Raw genomic sequence first — 18,012 nt, 5'->3', positions numbered from 1 at the left:
AGTGGATTAAGGGACAGATTTACCATTTCTTGTCTGCACACTGTTGTTGTCTAACTTCATTTGCCTAAAAATAAAGTGGAATTTCTGTTCCTGTCTACCATGAAGGCAAAATGGAACAATAGGAAAATTTTCTAATCTACTTATATGAAAGATTGTTACAAATACAAGGTAGTGGTATTATCTTACACCACAGGTTAATTTTTCCTTGTAAAAAGAACAGATGACAGTGTGGCTCGCACCTGTAATTTCATCACTTTGGGAGACCAAGGCGAGACGATCACTTGAGGCCACAAGTTTGAGACCAGCCTGTCAACAAAGCAAGACCCCCATCTCTACAAAAAATTTTTTTAAATTTAGCTGAGTGCGGTGGCACTCAGTTGTAGTCCTAGCTACTCAGGAGACTGAAGAGGGAGGATCGCTTGAGCCCAGGAGTTTGAGGTTACAGTGAGCTGTTATCATGCCACTGCACTCTAGCCTGGGTGACAGAGTGAGACCCTGTCTCCCTGTCTCAAAAAAACAAAACAAAAGAACATCTGCTGAATTTTTATAAAGGTTTTAAGGTCTAGGTCTTAGAAAATAATTGAAGGGAAATTTAAGTCATTAAAATCTTCTGACTTGAAACCTATTCGTTCTCTTGACTAAAAGCTTTTACAGTTTGGTGGTTTGGTTTAGGGTCCCTTTTTTGTGGTTTTGCCTTTAGCCTTCACTATTAAATATAGTTCTTAGTTTTGCCCTCGATAACCATAGTTCATTTTTTTCACATCAGGTATGAAAGTATCATTGCCACTCTATGTGAGAACTTAGACTCGCTGGATGAGCCAGATGCTCGAGCAGCTATGATTTGGATTGTGGGAGAATATGCTGAAAGAATTGACAATGCAGATGAGTTACTAGAAAGCTTCCTGGAGGGTTTTCACGATGAAAGCACCCAGGTAAGTTCTCGTCTCTTGTCTATCCTAGTAGTTTTAGATGTCTTTGGGGAGATTTCAGAGAAAGCAAAGGTTATAGGCAGTTTCTTCTGTGTCTCTATTTACATATAGTGTGTTCATTTTTCTCCCAACAGGGATGTCCCTTTTCAGTTTTATTGATTTTTTGTTTTTGTTTTTGAGACAGAGTCTCGCTTTGTTGTCCAGGCCGGAGTGCAGTGGCAGGATCTTGGCTCACTGCAACCTCTGCCTCCTAGGTTCAGGCGATTCTCCCGCCTCAGCCTCTCGAGTAGCTGGGATTACAGGCATCCACCATCACTCCCAACTAATTTTTTGTATTTTTAGTAGAGACAGGGTTTCACCATGTTGGCCAGGCTGGTCTCGAACTCCTGACCTTAGGCGATCCACCCACCTCGGCCTCACAAAGTGCTGGGATCACAGGTGTGAGCCACCTTGCCTGGCCAGTTTTACTGATTTCTAATGTTAAAAACCTACATAACTCAGACCAGTAGTTCTCAAACTTCAGTGAGCATTATTAACACCTGGGGGGCTTTTTGAAGCACATGTTGCTGGGCTTCAGCCTGAGAGTGTCTGACTCAGTAGGTCTGAGATGTGCCTAAGTATTTGCATGTCTTAAAAGGTTCAGGGTGATGCTGCTGCTGGCAATCCAGAACCACACTTTGACAACCACTGGCTTACAGCAGTAGTTACCACTACTTTTTTATTTTCTATCACCTAAGAATGACTACACATTTCTGTTAGTAATGGCTGTGACTCATTATAGCAGGGATTTTCGCTAGAGGCTGTGGTGAGGTTTGAAAAGATTATCTTTGGATGAAAATTCTGAGACTGCTTCTCACTTTCGCCTACCAAAATTAGAGCCATGGGACCAGGAAACCGATAAATTATTAAGCCCTTTTTTCCTGGCATTTGTACTCAAAGCAAATAGAAAATCATGTATGTAATCTACTATAGCAATTTTAACAGACCTAATTCAAGGAGTATGTACAAGTCAATAGCTTTGTGGTTTAGCAGCCAACTCCTAATAGGCTGTAATCTGACATAATTCTACTGTCTTGGCTCTTGCCCCAGTGTGACAGATGATTCCATAATTCCCCCCAAATTGTAGCTTTTGGTAGAAGTAAATAATGAAAGACTTGCTCAGGAGCCAATTTTATCACCATCAGTATGTTAACATATACTTTAAGAAATACAAGCCAGGCTCAGTTACTCATGCCTGTAATCCCAGGACTTTGGAAGGCTGATGCAGGAGAATCGCTTCAAGCCAGGGGTATGAGACCAGCCCTGGCAACATTGCAAGACTACATCTCTACAAACAATACAAAAATTTAAAACATTAGTTGTAGTAGCTTGCACCTGTAGTCCCAGCTACTTGGGAAGCTGAGGCAGGAGGATTGCTTGAGTCCAGGAGTTTGAGGCTACAGTGAGCTATGAATGTGCAGCCTGGGCAATAGAGGGAGACCTTGTCTCAAAATAATAACAGTAATAATAATAATAATAAACACAGGTAACGATCTGGCTTAGAAACAAGCAATATTTTGTGCCAAAAATGCGTTTCGAGGATAAAAGGAAAGAGTTTTCAGTTGAATACCTTTGTATTTCCCATGAATACTTTTGACTGCTATTGTTGATATTGATTGAGTTTCAGCCTTTTGTCTCTTAACCAAAATCAGAAAGGCTCCATAGTAATTCATAGTTGGGGAAACACTACTTTGGAGATGATGGCAGGGAATAATGCCAGTGCCATTCTTTCACTCTGTCACAAATTATGTCTGTTTAGGTGCAGCTCACTCTGCTTACTGCCATAGTGAAGCTATTTCTCAAGAAGCCATCAGAAACACAGGAGCTAGTCCAGCAGGTCTTGAGTTTGGCAACACAGGTAAGAAATCTGGAAAAAGCAAGATGTTGATTTGTCTTGTTTCAAATTGTAGGAAATTGTGAAACTCTTCCTAGGGGATTCATTTGGGGAAGCTTTATTTGAAGGAAGTATGGCCTGTAGATCCTGTTAAAATATTAAAACAATGCCTTTTTACGTGTTCAACTGAATTGTAGCTAATTGTATGGCTTTTAAATGAGTTGACTGACTCCAGTTTTCATAATTCATGAAAATTGAACCTAGACTCTTAGTTTAGTGAAGGACATACTTAGATGAAAATGACATGGTCTGATAGTACCTGCTTCACTGTGACTTCATTTCAGCTCTCAAATGAAAGTACCATGTGGAGATAATAGATGCCTCAGCAAAATTTCATGCATTGTTCTACCTTCCAGAGTGGTTGCCTTTCTCACAGAAATTAAGTGCTTATGTTGCTTCCTTGAATTATTTGATATATTTGGATCTCCTTGGAATTAATTTGATTTTTTTGGTCAGAAGAAAAGAAGTTTAGATGGATTCTGATCCCAGGAAAGTGGCAGCTGGCTTTAAAGATCAGGTCATTATATTAGATCCACAGAAATCAAAATAATTAGGTTTTCTAGCATAACTAGTATAATGATCATCGGTCCATTGATGGTTTAGTAATGTTCTTAAATGGATTTGCTAACAGGTTGGCTTTTTAGCAGGCTGTCAGGGTTACGATGTGTGTCTGCAAATGGAATATGATTCAGATATCCAGTTTACCATTTTTCTGTCTTTGTCATACCTTTATACTGGTGTGGAATCAAAATTTAAAACCCTTTCACAGTACTTTGCCTAGTTCTGAGCCATAATTTTTCCTGTTATTACAACTTAAAAAAATTTATTTGTATGAGCTTTTTGAAGTATTTTAAAAACTTTCTTAAGCATCTTCCTCTGCCTGAAGCAAAGCAATTATAAACATCAATGGTTAATATTATCTGTATTGAATTGAGCATTCTAATTTCCTGTGTCTGGATCCCATTTGAATCTCTAAGATGAATTCAAAACAATTTCTTTATTCCTCCCACCGCCGGCTTTTTTTTTTTTTTTTTTTTTACTCTGTTTCATGTTTTAATTTTAAACTCCTAAGTCAGGAGTGTCCAGTCTTTTGGCTTCCCTGGGCCACATTGGGAGGAGAATTGAGAATTGTCTTGGTCCACACATAAAATACACTCACAAGAGCTGATGAGCTAAAAAAAAAAATCGCAAAAGAATCTCATAATGTTTTAAGAAGGTTTACGAATTTGTATTGGGTCACATGTGGCCCCAGGTTGGACAAGCTTGCTGTAAGTGGTCACATAGAATGACAGAATTAGAGCAGCTCACATTCTGTCAAAACAATTTCTAAAGAGAATTTTGGCCTTTCTTCCTCTCTGCTTACTGTAAATATTCAGGCAAGTATGTTTAGTAGTTTCCTCTGTTTTCACAAGTTCTCAACCTTATCATCATTGTCTGTTAAGGCCTATGTGTTTGTATTTAACAGGCACCATAGGAGAGCTGTACTACGGATTCTGGCCAGACTTCAAACTCAGTCTCATTGCCTTTTAAGTATTTATCAAAATTTGACTGAGATAAAGTATTTAGGAAGGATTGCTTAAAGGTCACAAGGTAGTGCTGTTCTTAAAGATAGTCTGAAATTCACCTCTGAATCAAGCCTTATTAATAGACATCTGGATACCTGGACTGCATTGTTTTTGACCCCTAATAAAATTGCTTTTACTAAATTACGGGAACACTATCAGTCTGTAGTAATAACAGTCATCATGGGAAACTACCCTATTTGGATCTGTTGTTAGCTTGTTATCAGAGTCATTACTTACTTCATTATGTTTTCTTCTTTATGAAGCCCCATCAAATTCCTAACAAGTTTTGGATTTTTTCTGTGTATCAGTGTAGCATGCCTGATCAGCTTTCTTTTCCATATTGGTTGTTTGAAACCTTAGAATCACATTTAACAATCTCCCATGAAAACTGTGTAGGCCATTGTGGTATGCAGTTTCCTGACTCTGGTTTTAATTAATGCTCTTTAGCCTTAGATGCATTTTTCGTAAGCTTCCTAGAACAGGACAGGCTAGAAACTCACTTAATCCTAGTAAGGGTTAGAAAACGATTTCTGTTTTATAGATGAGGAAACTCAGAGAGGCCTAATTATTATTGGGCAGAACTAGAACTCAGACTCAGATAGTCTGGCTCTAGGTCTTGTCCATGGTCTTGTCCACTGTGGTATGCTTCCTCTCTAGTCTGAAGGTTAAGAATGACTTGGAGAATGCATATTCCCAGCCTGAAGCAATATTGAGCATAAGCCCATATGTATATGTGTGTTTGCTAGTTTTAAGGTCTTTGTGGATGATTATTTCATGCTATAAATAATAAGCAACTTCTCGAGGCTTGCCCTTTTTCAAGACTGAGTCTAGCTCTGTCACCCAGGCTGGAGTGCAGTGGCGTGATCTCGGCTCACTGCAACCTCCGCCTCCCGAGTTCAAACAATTCTCCTACCTCAGCTTCCTGAGTAGCTGGGATTACAGGTGCATGCCACCACACTCGGCTAATTTTTTTTTTTTTTTTCCAGTAGAGATGAGGTTTCACCATGTTGGCCAGGCTGGTCTTGAACTCCTGACCTGACGTGATCCTCCTGCCTTGGCCTCCCAAAGCGCTGGGATTACAGGTGTGAGCCACAGAGCCTGACTGAGGCTTGCTTTTTCTGTCCAATTAATTAATGAAGTCTGAGAAGTTATCATAAAACAGTAAGTATGCTGCTGGGTGCTGTGGCTCACGCCTGTAATTCCAGCACTTTGGGAGGCCCAGGCGGGCGGATCACTTGAACTCAGGAGTTTGACCAGCCTATGCAACATGGCGAAATCTCGTCTCTACAAAAAATACAAAAATTAGCTGAGCATAGTGGCACACGCCTGTAATCCCAGCTACTTGGGAGGTTGAGGTGGGAGGATCGCTTGAGCCCAGGAGGCAGAGGTTGCAGTGAGCCGAGATTACGCCACTGTACTCCAGCCTGGGTGACAGAGCAAGACTGTCTCAACATACATACATACATACATACATACATACATACATATATACATACATACATACATACATAAAAATAAAGCAATAATAAAGGTAGAAAGGGAAAAATTGGCAAGTCTAAATGTCCCTCAATAGTGGACTAATAATTAATGGTGCCGTGGGCATTACAGTGGAAAAGGGCAGTCGTATGCATCAACATGGAGAGCAACTTCAGAACAGTATATATAATATGAAACTGGTTTTATATGAAATAAGTGTGTGTGTGTGTGTGTGTGTGTGTGTGAGACCCGTCTGGACAGATACATACCACATTACTAATCATGGCTATTTGGGGGATTGGGAATTGAGATGGAGAAGGGTTGGATAATTGGGGGAGATTTTTTTTTTATGTCACATACTTAAAAATTGTGATGTGGTGTGTTTGGTAATAATTTCTTTTTAGCCATGAACATGTATACAATTATTTAAAAACCACCATAGCACAAAACAAGACCACCAAATTCAAGTGTCACTCCTTTTGGAAGCAGTTATGTCCTCTTTTTAACAGTTTTTGATTGTTTAGATAATAGTACCTTTCATACTCTATTGAAATAGTTAATATTACGTGAGCTCCTTAAAGTCAGGCAGTGTATTGTTACCTCTTTATTTCCAGGGCCTAGCCAGTGTCTCAACAGAAGATACTTAATAAATATTTGAATGAAAGAAGAAGGTATGGGTACAGTATATGGAAGATATAATATATGTTATTAATAAGCCTGCTAATATTTAAAGCAGTTAAAAAAATTTTTTTTTTTGAGATGGAGTTTTGCTCTTATTGCCCGGGCTGGAGTGCAGTGAAACAATCTCGGCTCACTGCAACCTCCGCCTCCTGGGTTCGAGTGATTCTCCTGCCTCAGCCTCTTGAGTAGCTGGGATTATAGGCATGTGCCACCTTGCCTGGCTAATTTTTTGTATTTGTAGTAGAGATGGGGTTTCACTGTGTTAGCCAGGATGGTCCCAGTCTCCTGACCTCAGGTGATCCTCCTGCCTCTGCCTCCCAAAGTGCTGGGATTACAGGCATAAGCCACCACGCCCAGCCCCAGTTTAAAAAGTTTTTATGTCCTAAGGCCGTCTCAACCAGTTAACCTTTGCCAGATTAAACATTATTTTTCTATTCCTTATTTCTGTTTGAATTTGAGTCTTAGGATTAACCCATCTTAATTTATAGTTACATCCGTTGAAACATTAGAGATTATGGAATTATGACTATATTAGAACCATATTGAGTTAACATGTTTGTTTGCTTTTTGAGACAGAGTCTCACTCTGTTGCCCAGTCTGGAGTGCAGCGGTGCAGTCATGGCTCACTGCACCCTCAACCTCCTGGGCTCAAGTGATCCTCCTCCCTCAGTTTCCTGAGTAGATGGGACTACAGGTGCATGCGGCTCTACACCCCGCCCTGATAATTTTTTTATTTTTATTATTATTATTATTTTTTGAGACAGAGTTTTACTCTGTTGCCCAGGCTGGAGTGCAGTGGCGCGATCTCGACTCACTGCAACCTCTCCCTCCTAGGTTCAAGCGATTCTCCTGCCTCAGCCTCCTGAGTAGCTGGGATTACAGGCACGTGCCACCAAGCCCAGCTAATTTTTGTATTTTTAGTAGAGGTGGGGTTTCGCTATTTTGGCCAGGCTGGTTTCAAACTCCTGATCTCAAGCGATCCGCCCACCTTGGCCTCCCAAAGTGCTGGGATTACAGGCGTGAGCCACCACGCCCGGCCGGCCCTGCTGATTTTTTATATTTTTTGTAGAGGCAAGGTTTTGCCACGTTGCCCAGGCTGATCTCAAACTCTTGGGTCCAAGTGATCCGCCTGTTTCAGCCTCCCAAAGTGTTAGGATTACAGGCATGAGCTACAAGCTACCACATCCAGCCTGAAGTATCTTCTTAATACCCAGTCTGCATAAATCACTACAGCATTGGTTGATGATAAATCCAGCAGTTTGGGTTTCTGTATGGAGAATAGTTTCATCTCCACCTCCTTGCCTTTGCCTTTTCTTTAGGATTCTGATAATCCTGACCTTCGAGACCGGGGCTATATTTATTGGCGCCTTCTCTCAACTGACCCTGTCACAGCTAAAGAAGTAGTGTTGTCTGAGAAGCCACTGATCTCTGAGGAGACGGACCTTATTGAGCCAACTCTGCTGGATGAGCTAATCTGCCACATTGGTTCTTTGGCCTCTGTGTATCATAAGCCTCCCAATGCTTTTGTGGAAGGAAGTCATGGAATTCATCGTAAACACTTGCCAATTCATCATGGGAGGTAAGAAAGTGTGAACTGTCTCTGAGTGAGAAATGACTCTGTTTAGACAGAGTTGGTCTTCTTTATGCTTTTATAGTCTGGAAAAGAACTGCTGTACTACTATACAACCCCAGGGAGCTCCATCTGAATACCAGTGACCACACATAAAATGGGTGAAAGACTCCTTTGTGTTCCAATCTAGGAGTACATGATGGCTTTAGAAAATTGTGGTGAAGACCTTCTAAATTGATAAAGTCTGAAAGTTGCTTAAGTCTGCAGTAAGAAGAGACTAGAAATAACCCCATAGTTGAAAACTTGGAAAAAAGCCTGTGTATACATTTAGCCATCTTGATCCTTTACTGTAGCTTTTGTTGAGCCTTCTGGATAGTTAGCAGGTATAACTTACGCTGTAAAGCTGTTAATGAAATAGTATTTCAGTATTGTTTTATTTTTTTAAAAAAAGCCTGACTTCTATGTGGACTTAGTTTTTCAGTTACCTGTACCTTTTAAATTGGCCATATCAGCAAGGAAATTGTTATGAAAAGACTCTTGGGTAACATGGAGCTCTGGCTTTGTAGCTATCTTAAAATTCTGATTAGGAAGAAGAAACACTCTGATAAACTCTTATAATGGGTATCTCAGAATCTTTTCAGAATCTGATTCCTTCATCAATCATAATAGACCTTGATTGAAGTAGGATTTCCTCTCAGAGTAGTTAGAATAATTGGGCTTCTATTAATGAGTGTCTTGTACCATTGTCTAATGTATATTATTGTTTAAGTGGTTTTTGTGGATGGCCAAAGTGTAGGATTTATTGCTTTACAAATTGGCGTGGTCAGCATTTTGGGCTCTATGTAAATAGACTGTGGATACAGATAAAGGAAAAAGAAACAGCAACACCCAAGGAGATTATTAATCTTTCATAATTGAGTTGAATCTTTGGTTTTACAGCAGGTGCTATAATTTTAATCCAGAGGAGATGTGAACTTCATAAGGATTAGTCCTTATAGTAAGTTAGGGTGTTTCTCCTTGCAGGCAAGCGTGTTTAACATTCTATAGATGAGACTATTTAACTTCTGAGAATTTCTCCCAGTCTGTGCTTCAAGTTTTGATGTAGATATGGATTTTCTGTTGTAACTTCCCTCTGTGACCGTGTTTGTGTCTAGCCTCCTGATAACTTTTAACCCTCACATGGAAGTGGGGAAATGAATCATCAAACAAAAACAGCGCTTTCTTAAACACAGGGAGAGAACCAACATTTAAACTGTCTAAAAAGAAAGTGTCTTACATAAGGCCTTTATCTGATTAATAGCCTTTAAGTTCTTATCTTCACAATTTCTTTTATGGTTCCTTTTTGGATAACCTCCTTTTTGTCATTTGTGCATGTTTTGTGTTTTTAAAGAAAATGCAAATACAAGGAAAATCTGTTTTGATATAAATGGGGATGATATGTTGCTGCAAATGACATGTCTGTAATAGTATTGACATTACCTAGCTCTCTTCTGCAATGTAAGGTTAATAAGTGATACACCTCTCGTAGGAAACAAAGCAACACTTTAAAACCTTATTCTGCATCTTCTACAGGTTTAAAAATACTCACTTCGCTAGGTCTTTTAAAATCATCTGGGAAAGAGAGAAGTGATTTTTACTTGGGTATTGCTTACAGTGCTTATACTTGTCAGCTGCTCTATGGGGGTGAGTTAGTAAATAGTTGTCTAATTCAGAAAAATCTCACCTTTAAAAAATATTGCTTTAATGACAGTTACGCAGTTATTTCCCTTAAAATTGGAAATGTCTTTATATTAATTTTCTTATATTTTCCATTGAGAAAGATGTATAATAATGATGTGTCATATTCTTGTAGAATCTTTAGGATCATTTATATCTTTTCATTGAACTCACTTTATCTTCTCATATTATTCATTCCTTTCCATTAGAGTGAAGAAAAATAAGTGCATGATACCTATTCTACCTTTTTTTTTAGGCATACTGATAGAACCATGTGTTCTGTCATGTTTTCTAAATGGTATACATCAGAAGATGACAGAATTTCATGTGTAGAGAATACTCTGTGAAAGATTTTATGTATTTCTTGCCAGGTGTATGAAATAATTTCCCCTTTTTACTTCTTTCTTAAAGCCTTTTCATCGTGGCTTCCTGGACACTTACTTTCCTTGTAAATCAGCTTTCCTAGATTGTATTTCTGTCTTTAATCTTTGCAGTTCCATGTTTATTCTCTTCTCTGATTATTCATCTTGGTTGTATCAAAAGGTTCAACCTGAACCCTTTCTTTCTGTGTTTCTCTACGTATTCCCTTAGGGAAATTACCCACTGACCACTAATATATTACAGAGCTTTACCATTTAGACCATGTTTTCAGTTGATCCTTGCTTTAATAAAACCTTATGCTTCAGTGATATTGTTATCATTTTATTGATGAGGAAATTTTGTCTCACAGAGGTTGTCACTTTCTGAAAATTATGCAGCTAGTAATTAATGGAGCCAACACTTAATCCACTGCTTTTACCACCATCCTACACTGCCCCACACCCTCATGATTTCACTTGAGATGTGTATGTGAATTTCTAACCAAGCTTACTTCTCTAGCTCTGACTGCCAGTCCCTTGGTTTTGTTTTTGTTTGTTTGTTTGTCTGTTTATTTGTTTTGTTTTGTTTTTGAGACGGACTGTCACTCTATAGCCCAGGCTGGAGTGCAGTGGCGCAATCTTGGCTCACTGCAACCTCTACCTCCTAGGTTCAAGAGATTCTCCTGCGACAGTCTCTGAGTAGCTGGGATTACAGACGTGTGCCACCACATCCAGCTAATTTTTTTGTACTTTTAGTAGAGATGGGGTTTCACCATGTTATCCAGGCTGGTCTCGAACTCTTGACCTCAGGTAATCCACCTGCCTTGGCCTCCCTAAGTGCCAGGATTGCAGACGTGAGCCACTGCGCCCGGCTGGAATATGAACAGGTTCTGAATTACTGAGCCCAGTGCTCTACCCTGAGACTCTGGGCATGAGCCACCGTGCCCAGCCCAGTCCCTTGTTTCTGTCAGGCTTCTCTACTTGTTTTTCTTACTTAACAGAATTGAAACCTGCACATATAATTTTTCCTGTCATCCTTCTAGATTCCCCTGTGATTATTAGCTAATCTTTTGCTTCTTAGTTTTTGTTTGTGTCAAAACTTACCTAGCTTTTTAAAAGAAAACATTTGTTTTTTAATTAAATTTTTACAAATTTTTTTAGTTTTTTTTTTGAGATGTAGTCTTGCTCCTCTGTCTCTCAGGCTAGAGTGCAGTGGCACAACCTTGGCTCACTGCAAGCTCCACCTCCTTGGCTCAAGTGATTCTTGTGCCTCAGCCTCCTGAGTAGCTGGGACTACAGGCGCCTCCCACCACTCCCAGCTAATTTTTTTGTATTTTTAGTAGAGACTGGGTTTCACAGTGTTGGTCAGGCTGGTCTCGAACTCCTGACCTCAGGTGATCTGCCCGCCTTGGCCTCCCAAAGTGCTAGGATTACAGGTGTGAGCCACTGTGCCCGCCTGTTTTTTTTGTTTTGTTTTGTTTTTGTTTTGTTTTGTTTTACTTTTTATCATATAAATCTTAAAATATGCAAGATAGAATGGTATAACAAACTTGGATATACCTATCACTCAGCTTTAGCAGTTATCAGTATCTTGCCAATCTTATTTTATTTATTGCCCCTACAGTTGTTTTTGAGGTGGCTCAAATATTTTAAATCCAATCCCAGACCTCGTATCTTTTCGCCCATAAGTACTGTACTTGGTATCTTTAATAGATAAAGACTTGAAATTACAATGTTATCAAGCCTAACAAAATTGGACATAATTACTTAATATCATCCAATAAGCAGGCTAACCTACTTTCAGATTTTCTCAATTGCCATTCTCTGGTCTCGTTTAGAGTTTATGTAAGATCGGCTTTACTTTTTCCTTAAATGTTTGGAGGAATTCACAGTGAAGCCCTCTGAGCCTGGAATTTTCTTGGTGGGAATTTTGCTTTTTAAATTGACGTCTAATTTATAATAACCTTAGCATTAAGGTTATTGCCTGACCTTTGCACGGTCAGGATACCACGGCCGTTGAACATATGTCACTGGGCAGGCAGTGCCTCTAATACTCGTAATGCTAGAGGTGATGTTTTTGGTAAACAAGCTGGGTAAGATTTGCCGAGTTCCTTTTACTTTTTGTAATCTTTCCTTAGGGCATACCTGTGTTGGATTAACAGTATAAATAATAGGGTGCTTATTATATTGTTTATTAATATTAGGCTGTCAGTGGATTATTCCGGTCTGACGTAAGCTTATGCAGTGGAGAATATCTTCATGTTACTTATATTAACATTATTGCTTCTATTAGGTAATAGATTAGTCCAATCTGTTAGTAATAGATTAGTTCACTAATCTTAGCATTTAGTGCTCAATGAATTTTTACATATGTATACACTCATATAATCACTACCCTGATCACATATAGAATATTTTCAGCACCCTAGAAGGTTCCTCATGTTCCTTTACTGTCAGTGTGCACACTCCAGAGATTATCACTGTTCTGATTTCTATCACTATAGATTCATTTTGTCTGTTCCTGAGTGTGATATAAATGGAACCTACAGTTTTTACTCTTCTGTGTCTTGTGTTTTTTGGTCAACATAATGTGAGGTTAATCTGTGTTTTTAGTAGTTTGCTCCTTTTTATTGGTGTGTAATATTCCATTCCATGAATACACCATTTATATCTTCTATTGCACCCTTGGGTTGCTTCCAGTTTGTGGCTGCTATGAATATTCTTGTATTTGTCTTTTGGTAGATTTACGTACATATTTCTCTTGGGCATATACCTAGGAGTAGAATTGCTGGATCATAGAATAGGTTTCTAATTAGCTGTAGGAGACACTGCCAATTTTCCAAAGCAGTTGTACCAGTGTATACTCCTTCTAGCACTGTATGAGTTCCAGGTGATCTACATTGTCAGCAATGCTTGGTAGTTTAGTTTTAGTTTTAGCCATTCTGGTGAGTGTATAGTGGTGTCTTGTTATGGTTTTAATTTGCATTTTCCTGATGAGTAAAGTTGCTAAGCACATTTTCATGTTACTGTATCCTCTTTTGCAACTTGCCTGTTTTTAATGATTTGTCTTTTTTTTAATGATTTGTAGGAATTCCTTGTATAATTTGGATGCAAGTCCTTTGTTAGTTATATGTGTTGTGAATATCTTCTCTCAGTTTGTAGAGAATATCTTTTCCCAATCTCTTAATGGTGTCATTGGAAGACATGTTCTTAATTTTAATGAAGTCCAGTTTATTACTTTTTTTCTTTTGTGGCTACTGCTTTTTGTTGAAACCATTATCTTCTCCAAGCTTATAAAGATGCTACTCTAGGTTTTCAACTAGGTTTTACCTTTCACATTTATGTCTGATTTATCTCAATTTTTGTTTACCTTGTGAACCATAGGGGGCCAAGGTTCATTTTTCCCCCATATAGCTATCCAGTTAACCCAGCACCATTTATTGAAAAGATCATTTCTCCTACCTAGTCCTTTTAACATGTCTTGAAACTCACCACTTTATTTTTATAGCTTGTTGAGTTTTTATTATTTCATACATAGTTGATTACAGTAGCAATTTAGATTACTCTTAGCAGATCTTCATGTCCATTCTCCTAACTTCAGTCCATTATACACACAGGTGCTAGAATAATGATCCTCTAATGTTATTTTTAGTTTCTGTTCTTTGTTCAAGAAATAAAAGTGACTCTGCATTTCTTATCATATAAAAAATCAACTCTTGGCCGGGCGCGGTGGCTCACGCCTGTAATCCCAGCACTTTGGGAGGCCAAGGTGGGCGGATCACAAGGTCAGGAGATCGAGACCACAGTGAAACCCCGTCTCTACTAAAAATACAAAAAAAATTAGCCGGGCGCAGTGGCGGGCGCCTGTAGTCCCAGCTACTCAGAAGGCTGAGGCAGGAGAATGGCGTGAACCCGGGAGGCGGAGCTTGCAGTGAGCCGAGTTCGCGCCACTGCACTCCAGCCTGGGCGACAGAGCGAGACTCCGTCTCAAAAAAAAAAAAAAAAAAAAAAAAATCAACTCTCCAGACTAGTTTTCAAAGTTTTATTTTCCTTATTCTCTCTTCCTCCAAATTTTACCAATCCCAAACTCTGCTCCTGCCGATATAACTTTTTCACCACCCCTAAAGTCAAATTGTTCATTTCTGTGCCTTTGTACAAACCTTCTCTTCCTCTTTGGAGGTTTCTTTCTGGTAGTTCCTCATAAAACCATTCCGAGAAGCTTTTAGAATCAGCACCGTTGATTTTGTTGTGTTTCTCTCTCATAGCCTATCAATTATGCAGACACACAATACGTGTTTCTGCTGTTGCACAGTAAACTTGCTTTTTAGTCATTTTGTAAATGCTGATTTTTTTTGTTGTTGTGTGAGCCATTCAGGGCAGGAACCATATATTTTACAGTTTCTACAGAGAACCATAGAATTCTCCTTACAGTGTTCCCTCATAGATGTAATGAAAATTGACCAATTATATTATATAACTGACAAGGTTTACATAATATAATTTATTTTCATTTTAGCAACTATATTTTGATAAAAATAAGAATTGCTAGTATCTTTTCATGAACATAAACAAATGGTTATAAAATCAGAGGGTTTTTCCCCTTTGTATTTGATAGTTAATATAGCTATATGTTTAACTATTGTTGCCATGTTATGTCCTAGGTGAAACTGACTTTTCTCTTTTCTCCATTTTATGTGCATGTGACTTTAGCACTGATGCAGGTGACAGCCCTGTTGGCACTACCACTGCAACAAACCTGGAACAGCCTCAGGTTATCCCCTCTCAAGGTGATCTTCTAGGGGATCTTTTAAACCTTGACCTCGGTCCCCCAGTCAATGTGCCACAGGTGTCCTCCATGCAGATGGGAGCAGTGGATCTCCTAGGAGGAGGACTAGATAGTCTGGTAAGCATCTTTCTTCCCTTGTTCTTTTGGTTATTTTTAGTTCTTGATATGCTAGACAGTTTTAAATTATTCAGCTTTTTAGAACTAGACCTTTCCTTGATGAGCAGTAATGTCCTTTGATAAAGGACAGGATTCTTTGTCTTTAGTAAGACAAAAATTATATTCTTTGTCTTTAGTAAGACAAAATTATAATTAATACTGTTCATCATTGGTAATGGGGTATGTCTGCAAGTGTATGGGATTATTTCATTGTCCTGCCTCTAAATAGAACTTTTGACGTGTAACCATCCTATTGTTCAGCAATTTTAATGTTTAGTGTCTTTTCCAGAGTTTATTATTGTTCCTAGCTCTTAACTCTGGATAGCCCACATAAATTCTCCTTTTGACCTGAATGGCATTAAAGTGACCTCACACAAATCATCCTATCTTGAGGCTTTCAAACCTTTGCCTTTTTAATATTTTATTTACTTATACCCTAATTCTGAAAGGTTTTGAGGCAGCCTTTTTTTTTTTTTTTTTTTTTTTTTAAGGAAAATGTACCTTTACTACAGTTGGGAAGGGCTGCTTGATTGGTTCTTTTTTTCCCTTCTTCCCCACCTACTCCATTCTATCATACTTCCAATTTAATTAGCTTCCAGGATTCTAATACTAAAAGGCTCCAAAGTCCAGAATACCTGCGAACATTTGCCACCAGTGGGAACCAAAATTATTTTTTGTTTCTGTACAAGATAAATGAACTTTAAGGGTGACCATCAATCTATGAAGAGAAGGCCAGAAAAATAACAAGTCTATTACATGACTGCCTACATAGTAGGTACTTAACTGTGGTGGAATTAGAGAGGCTTTTCTAGCTAGACCCTTGCAAAAGAGATTTTGGTCAACCCAATGACTATAAAGATGCCCAACAACGATTTATTTACCAATATCATTGGAGGGCTGACATCTTAGATATGAAAATATGTGTTCTCAGAGATGACAGACACAAAACAACTGCACTCTCTGCAGCATATACTGGCATCTTCTCTTCTACTTTATGAACAGTTTTATGTCTGGGGTTTATACCAGCCAGTAGAGGTTCATTTACTTTTTGGCTAGCAGAGAGTCTAAGGAAATAGGGTTATAGTCATATCTCTGTGGGTTGTGTATTTTACTAATGGAAAATCACTGCTTCTAGAATTTATACATTCACCAAACTGTGGACTCCAGCTTATATTGACACAAATGAGCACTTCTGTTGTCTTTCTTGGGAATATAAGGAAATACCTTTTATATTCATATCTTTAATGATTGAAACTGACTGATTATATAAACAGAATAGCTTCCTCATATGATCATTCTACTTATATTGCTGTATAGCCTCCTTATAGACTCCGGAGAGTGACAAATATTTACATATTCATGGAGGCTCCTAAGAATCCCTTATAAAATTGAAATAGCTGTTCATTTTCTGTTCACATTCAACCACAAGTTAAATATTGCATCCTCTTCAAGTTTATTACATTCCCTGGTGGGGAAGCTTACTACGTGGTGGACTCATTGAACCTAAGAATGAGAAACAAACTAAGTTCAAGGGATAGAGGGGAGAAAGAGGCCCTGCCTTTTAATGTTGCCAGACCCAGGACCCTGCTTGACCCACTATAAGCATAGAAAAAAAGAGACATGTTATTTTCATTTGACTTTGTATTAGCTCATGCCAACTCCAAAACCAATGGATTTTGTCATCATATTTTACATAGCTGCCCAGTCATCTGCATTAGAATTCCTGCAAGTATTGTATCAAAGGGAAAAGCCGTTAGAACCTGCTTGGATTATAGTAGCCAAAGTTGCACACAGGCCTATTTCTTTTTTTTTTTATATGAGGGATATTCTTTTGGGGACGGGAAAGTTGTTGTTTTTCTAATTGGATTTCTAAATATGCAACCTTTGCTAGATAGGCCCAGTTATGTTTTTATGTAACTCTAAATTTTAGCATTTCCTGACTTTGGGATTTAAAATGGTATCCTTGGTGTTATAGCCCCAGAAATTGTTTGCAGTGCAGTTTTCTTCAGCTTATTCTGAGATTGAAAGATATCCCAGAAATCAAGATGAGAAGAAATTAAAGCCCTTATTTTTGCTTTGGATCCGTATGTGGTTAAATATATATTCACTCAGGGAATCAAGGTTCCTTTTTCGAGAACATCACAAGGAAGACCTAAATTTGGCTGTGTGGAAGAAGATGAGTTTCTAAGGCAGCAGTGGACTTTTAAAATGCTTTTATTGTTCTTATGCAAATTACCTAAAGAGGAGATTAATCCTCAAAGCCATTTTTTGAATGCATCCTTGCCTTACAGAGTGCTTCTCAAAATAAATTATATACCTTGAATCTCTAAAGATTTTGTACAAGAGAGGGTTTGTTTTGTTTAGTTTGTGGAAATGGGTTCTCACTGTGTTGCGTAGGCTCATCTTGAACTCCTGGGCTCAAGCAATCCCCCTGCCTTGGCCTCCAAAAGTGCTGGGATTACAGGTGTGTGAGCCAGCACACTGAGCCTGCGAGAGATGATTTAGTTGGTCTGGAGTGAGACCTAGAGTCTGCATTTCTGACAAGGTGACACTGAAGCTGCTGGTCCATGGGCCACATTTTGCATAGTAAGGACATAGAATATCTTGTGACCACTGTGAACCACTTCAGTTTAGTGTTTGAACTATAGCTACCTAGATGCTCAGTTACCTTTTCCTTTTTTCTCTCTCTCTCTTTTTTTTTTGGAGGTGGAGTTTCACTCTTGTTGCCCAGGCTAGAGTGCAGTGGTGTGATCTTGGTTCACTGCAACCTCGCCTCCCAGGTTCAAGCGATTCTCCTGCCTCAGCCTCCCGAGTAGCTGGGATTACAGGTGCCCGCCAGCA

At 38.8% G+C, this 18,012-nt stretch overlaps 1 protein-coding gene across 3 annotated transcripts in view; it reads left to right on the top strand.

Moving 5' to 3' along the window:
* Nucleotides 1-18,012, top strand: part of AP2B1 (adaptor related protein complex 2 subunit beta 1) — a 134,245-nt gene that overhangs the window by 51,827 nt on the left and 64,406 nt on the right. For all 3 annotated transcript variants that reach the window (XM_003281364.4, XM_003281365.4, XM_003281366.4), the window contains exons 11-14: nucleotides 767-932; nucleotides 2,728-2,826; nucleotides 7,904-8,163; nucleotides 14,940-15,132. In XM_003281364.4, coding sequence (XP_003281412.1) covers nucleotides 767-932; nucleotides 2,728-2,826; nucleotides 7,904-8,163; nucleotides 14,940-15,132 — 718 coding nt within the window. The remainder of the gene's footprint in view (nucleotides 1-766; nucleotides 933-2,727; nucleotides 2,827-7,903; nucleotides 8,164-14,939; nucleotides 15,133-18,012) is intronic.

Source organism: Nomascus leucogenys, unplaced genomic scaffold (assembly GCF_006542625.1).
Source record: "Nomascus leucogenys isolate Asia unplaced genomic scaffold, Asia_NLE_v1 Super-Scaffold_391, whole genome shotgun sequence".
NCBI classification, from domain to species: Eukaryota; Metazoa; Chordata; class Mammalia; order Primates; family Hylobatidae; genus Nomascus; species Nomascus leucogenys.
This window is presented reverse-complemented; position numbering and strand designations above follow the sequence as displayed.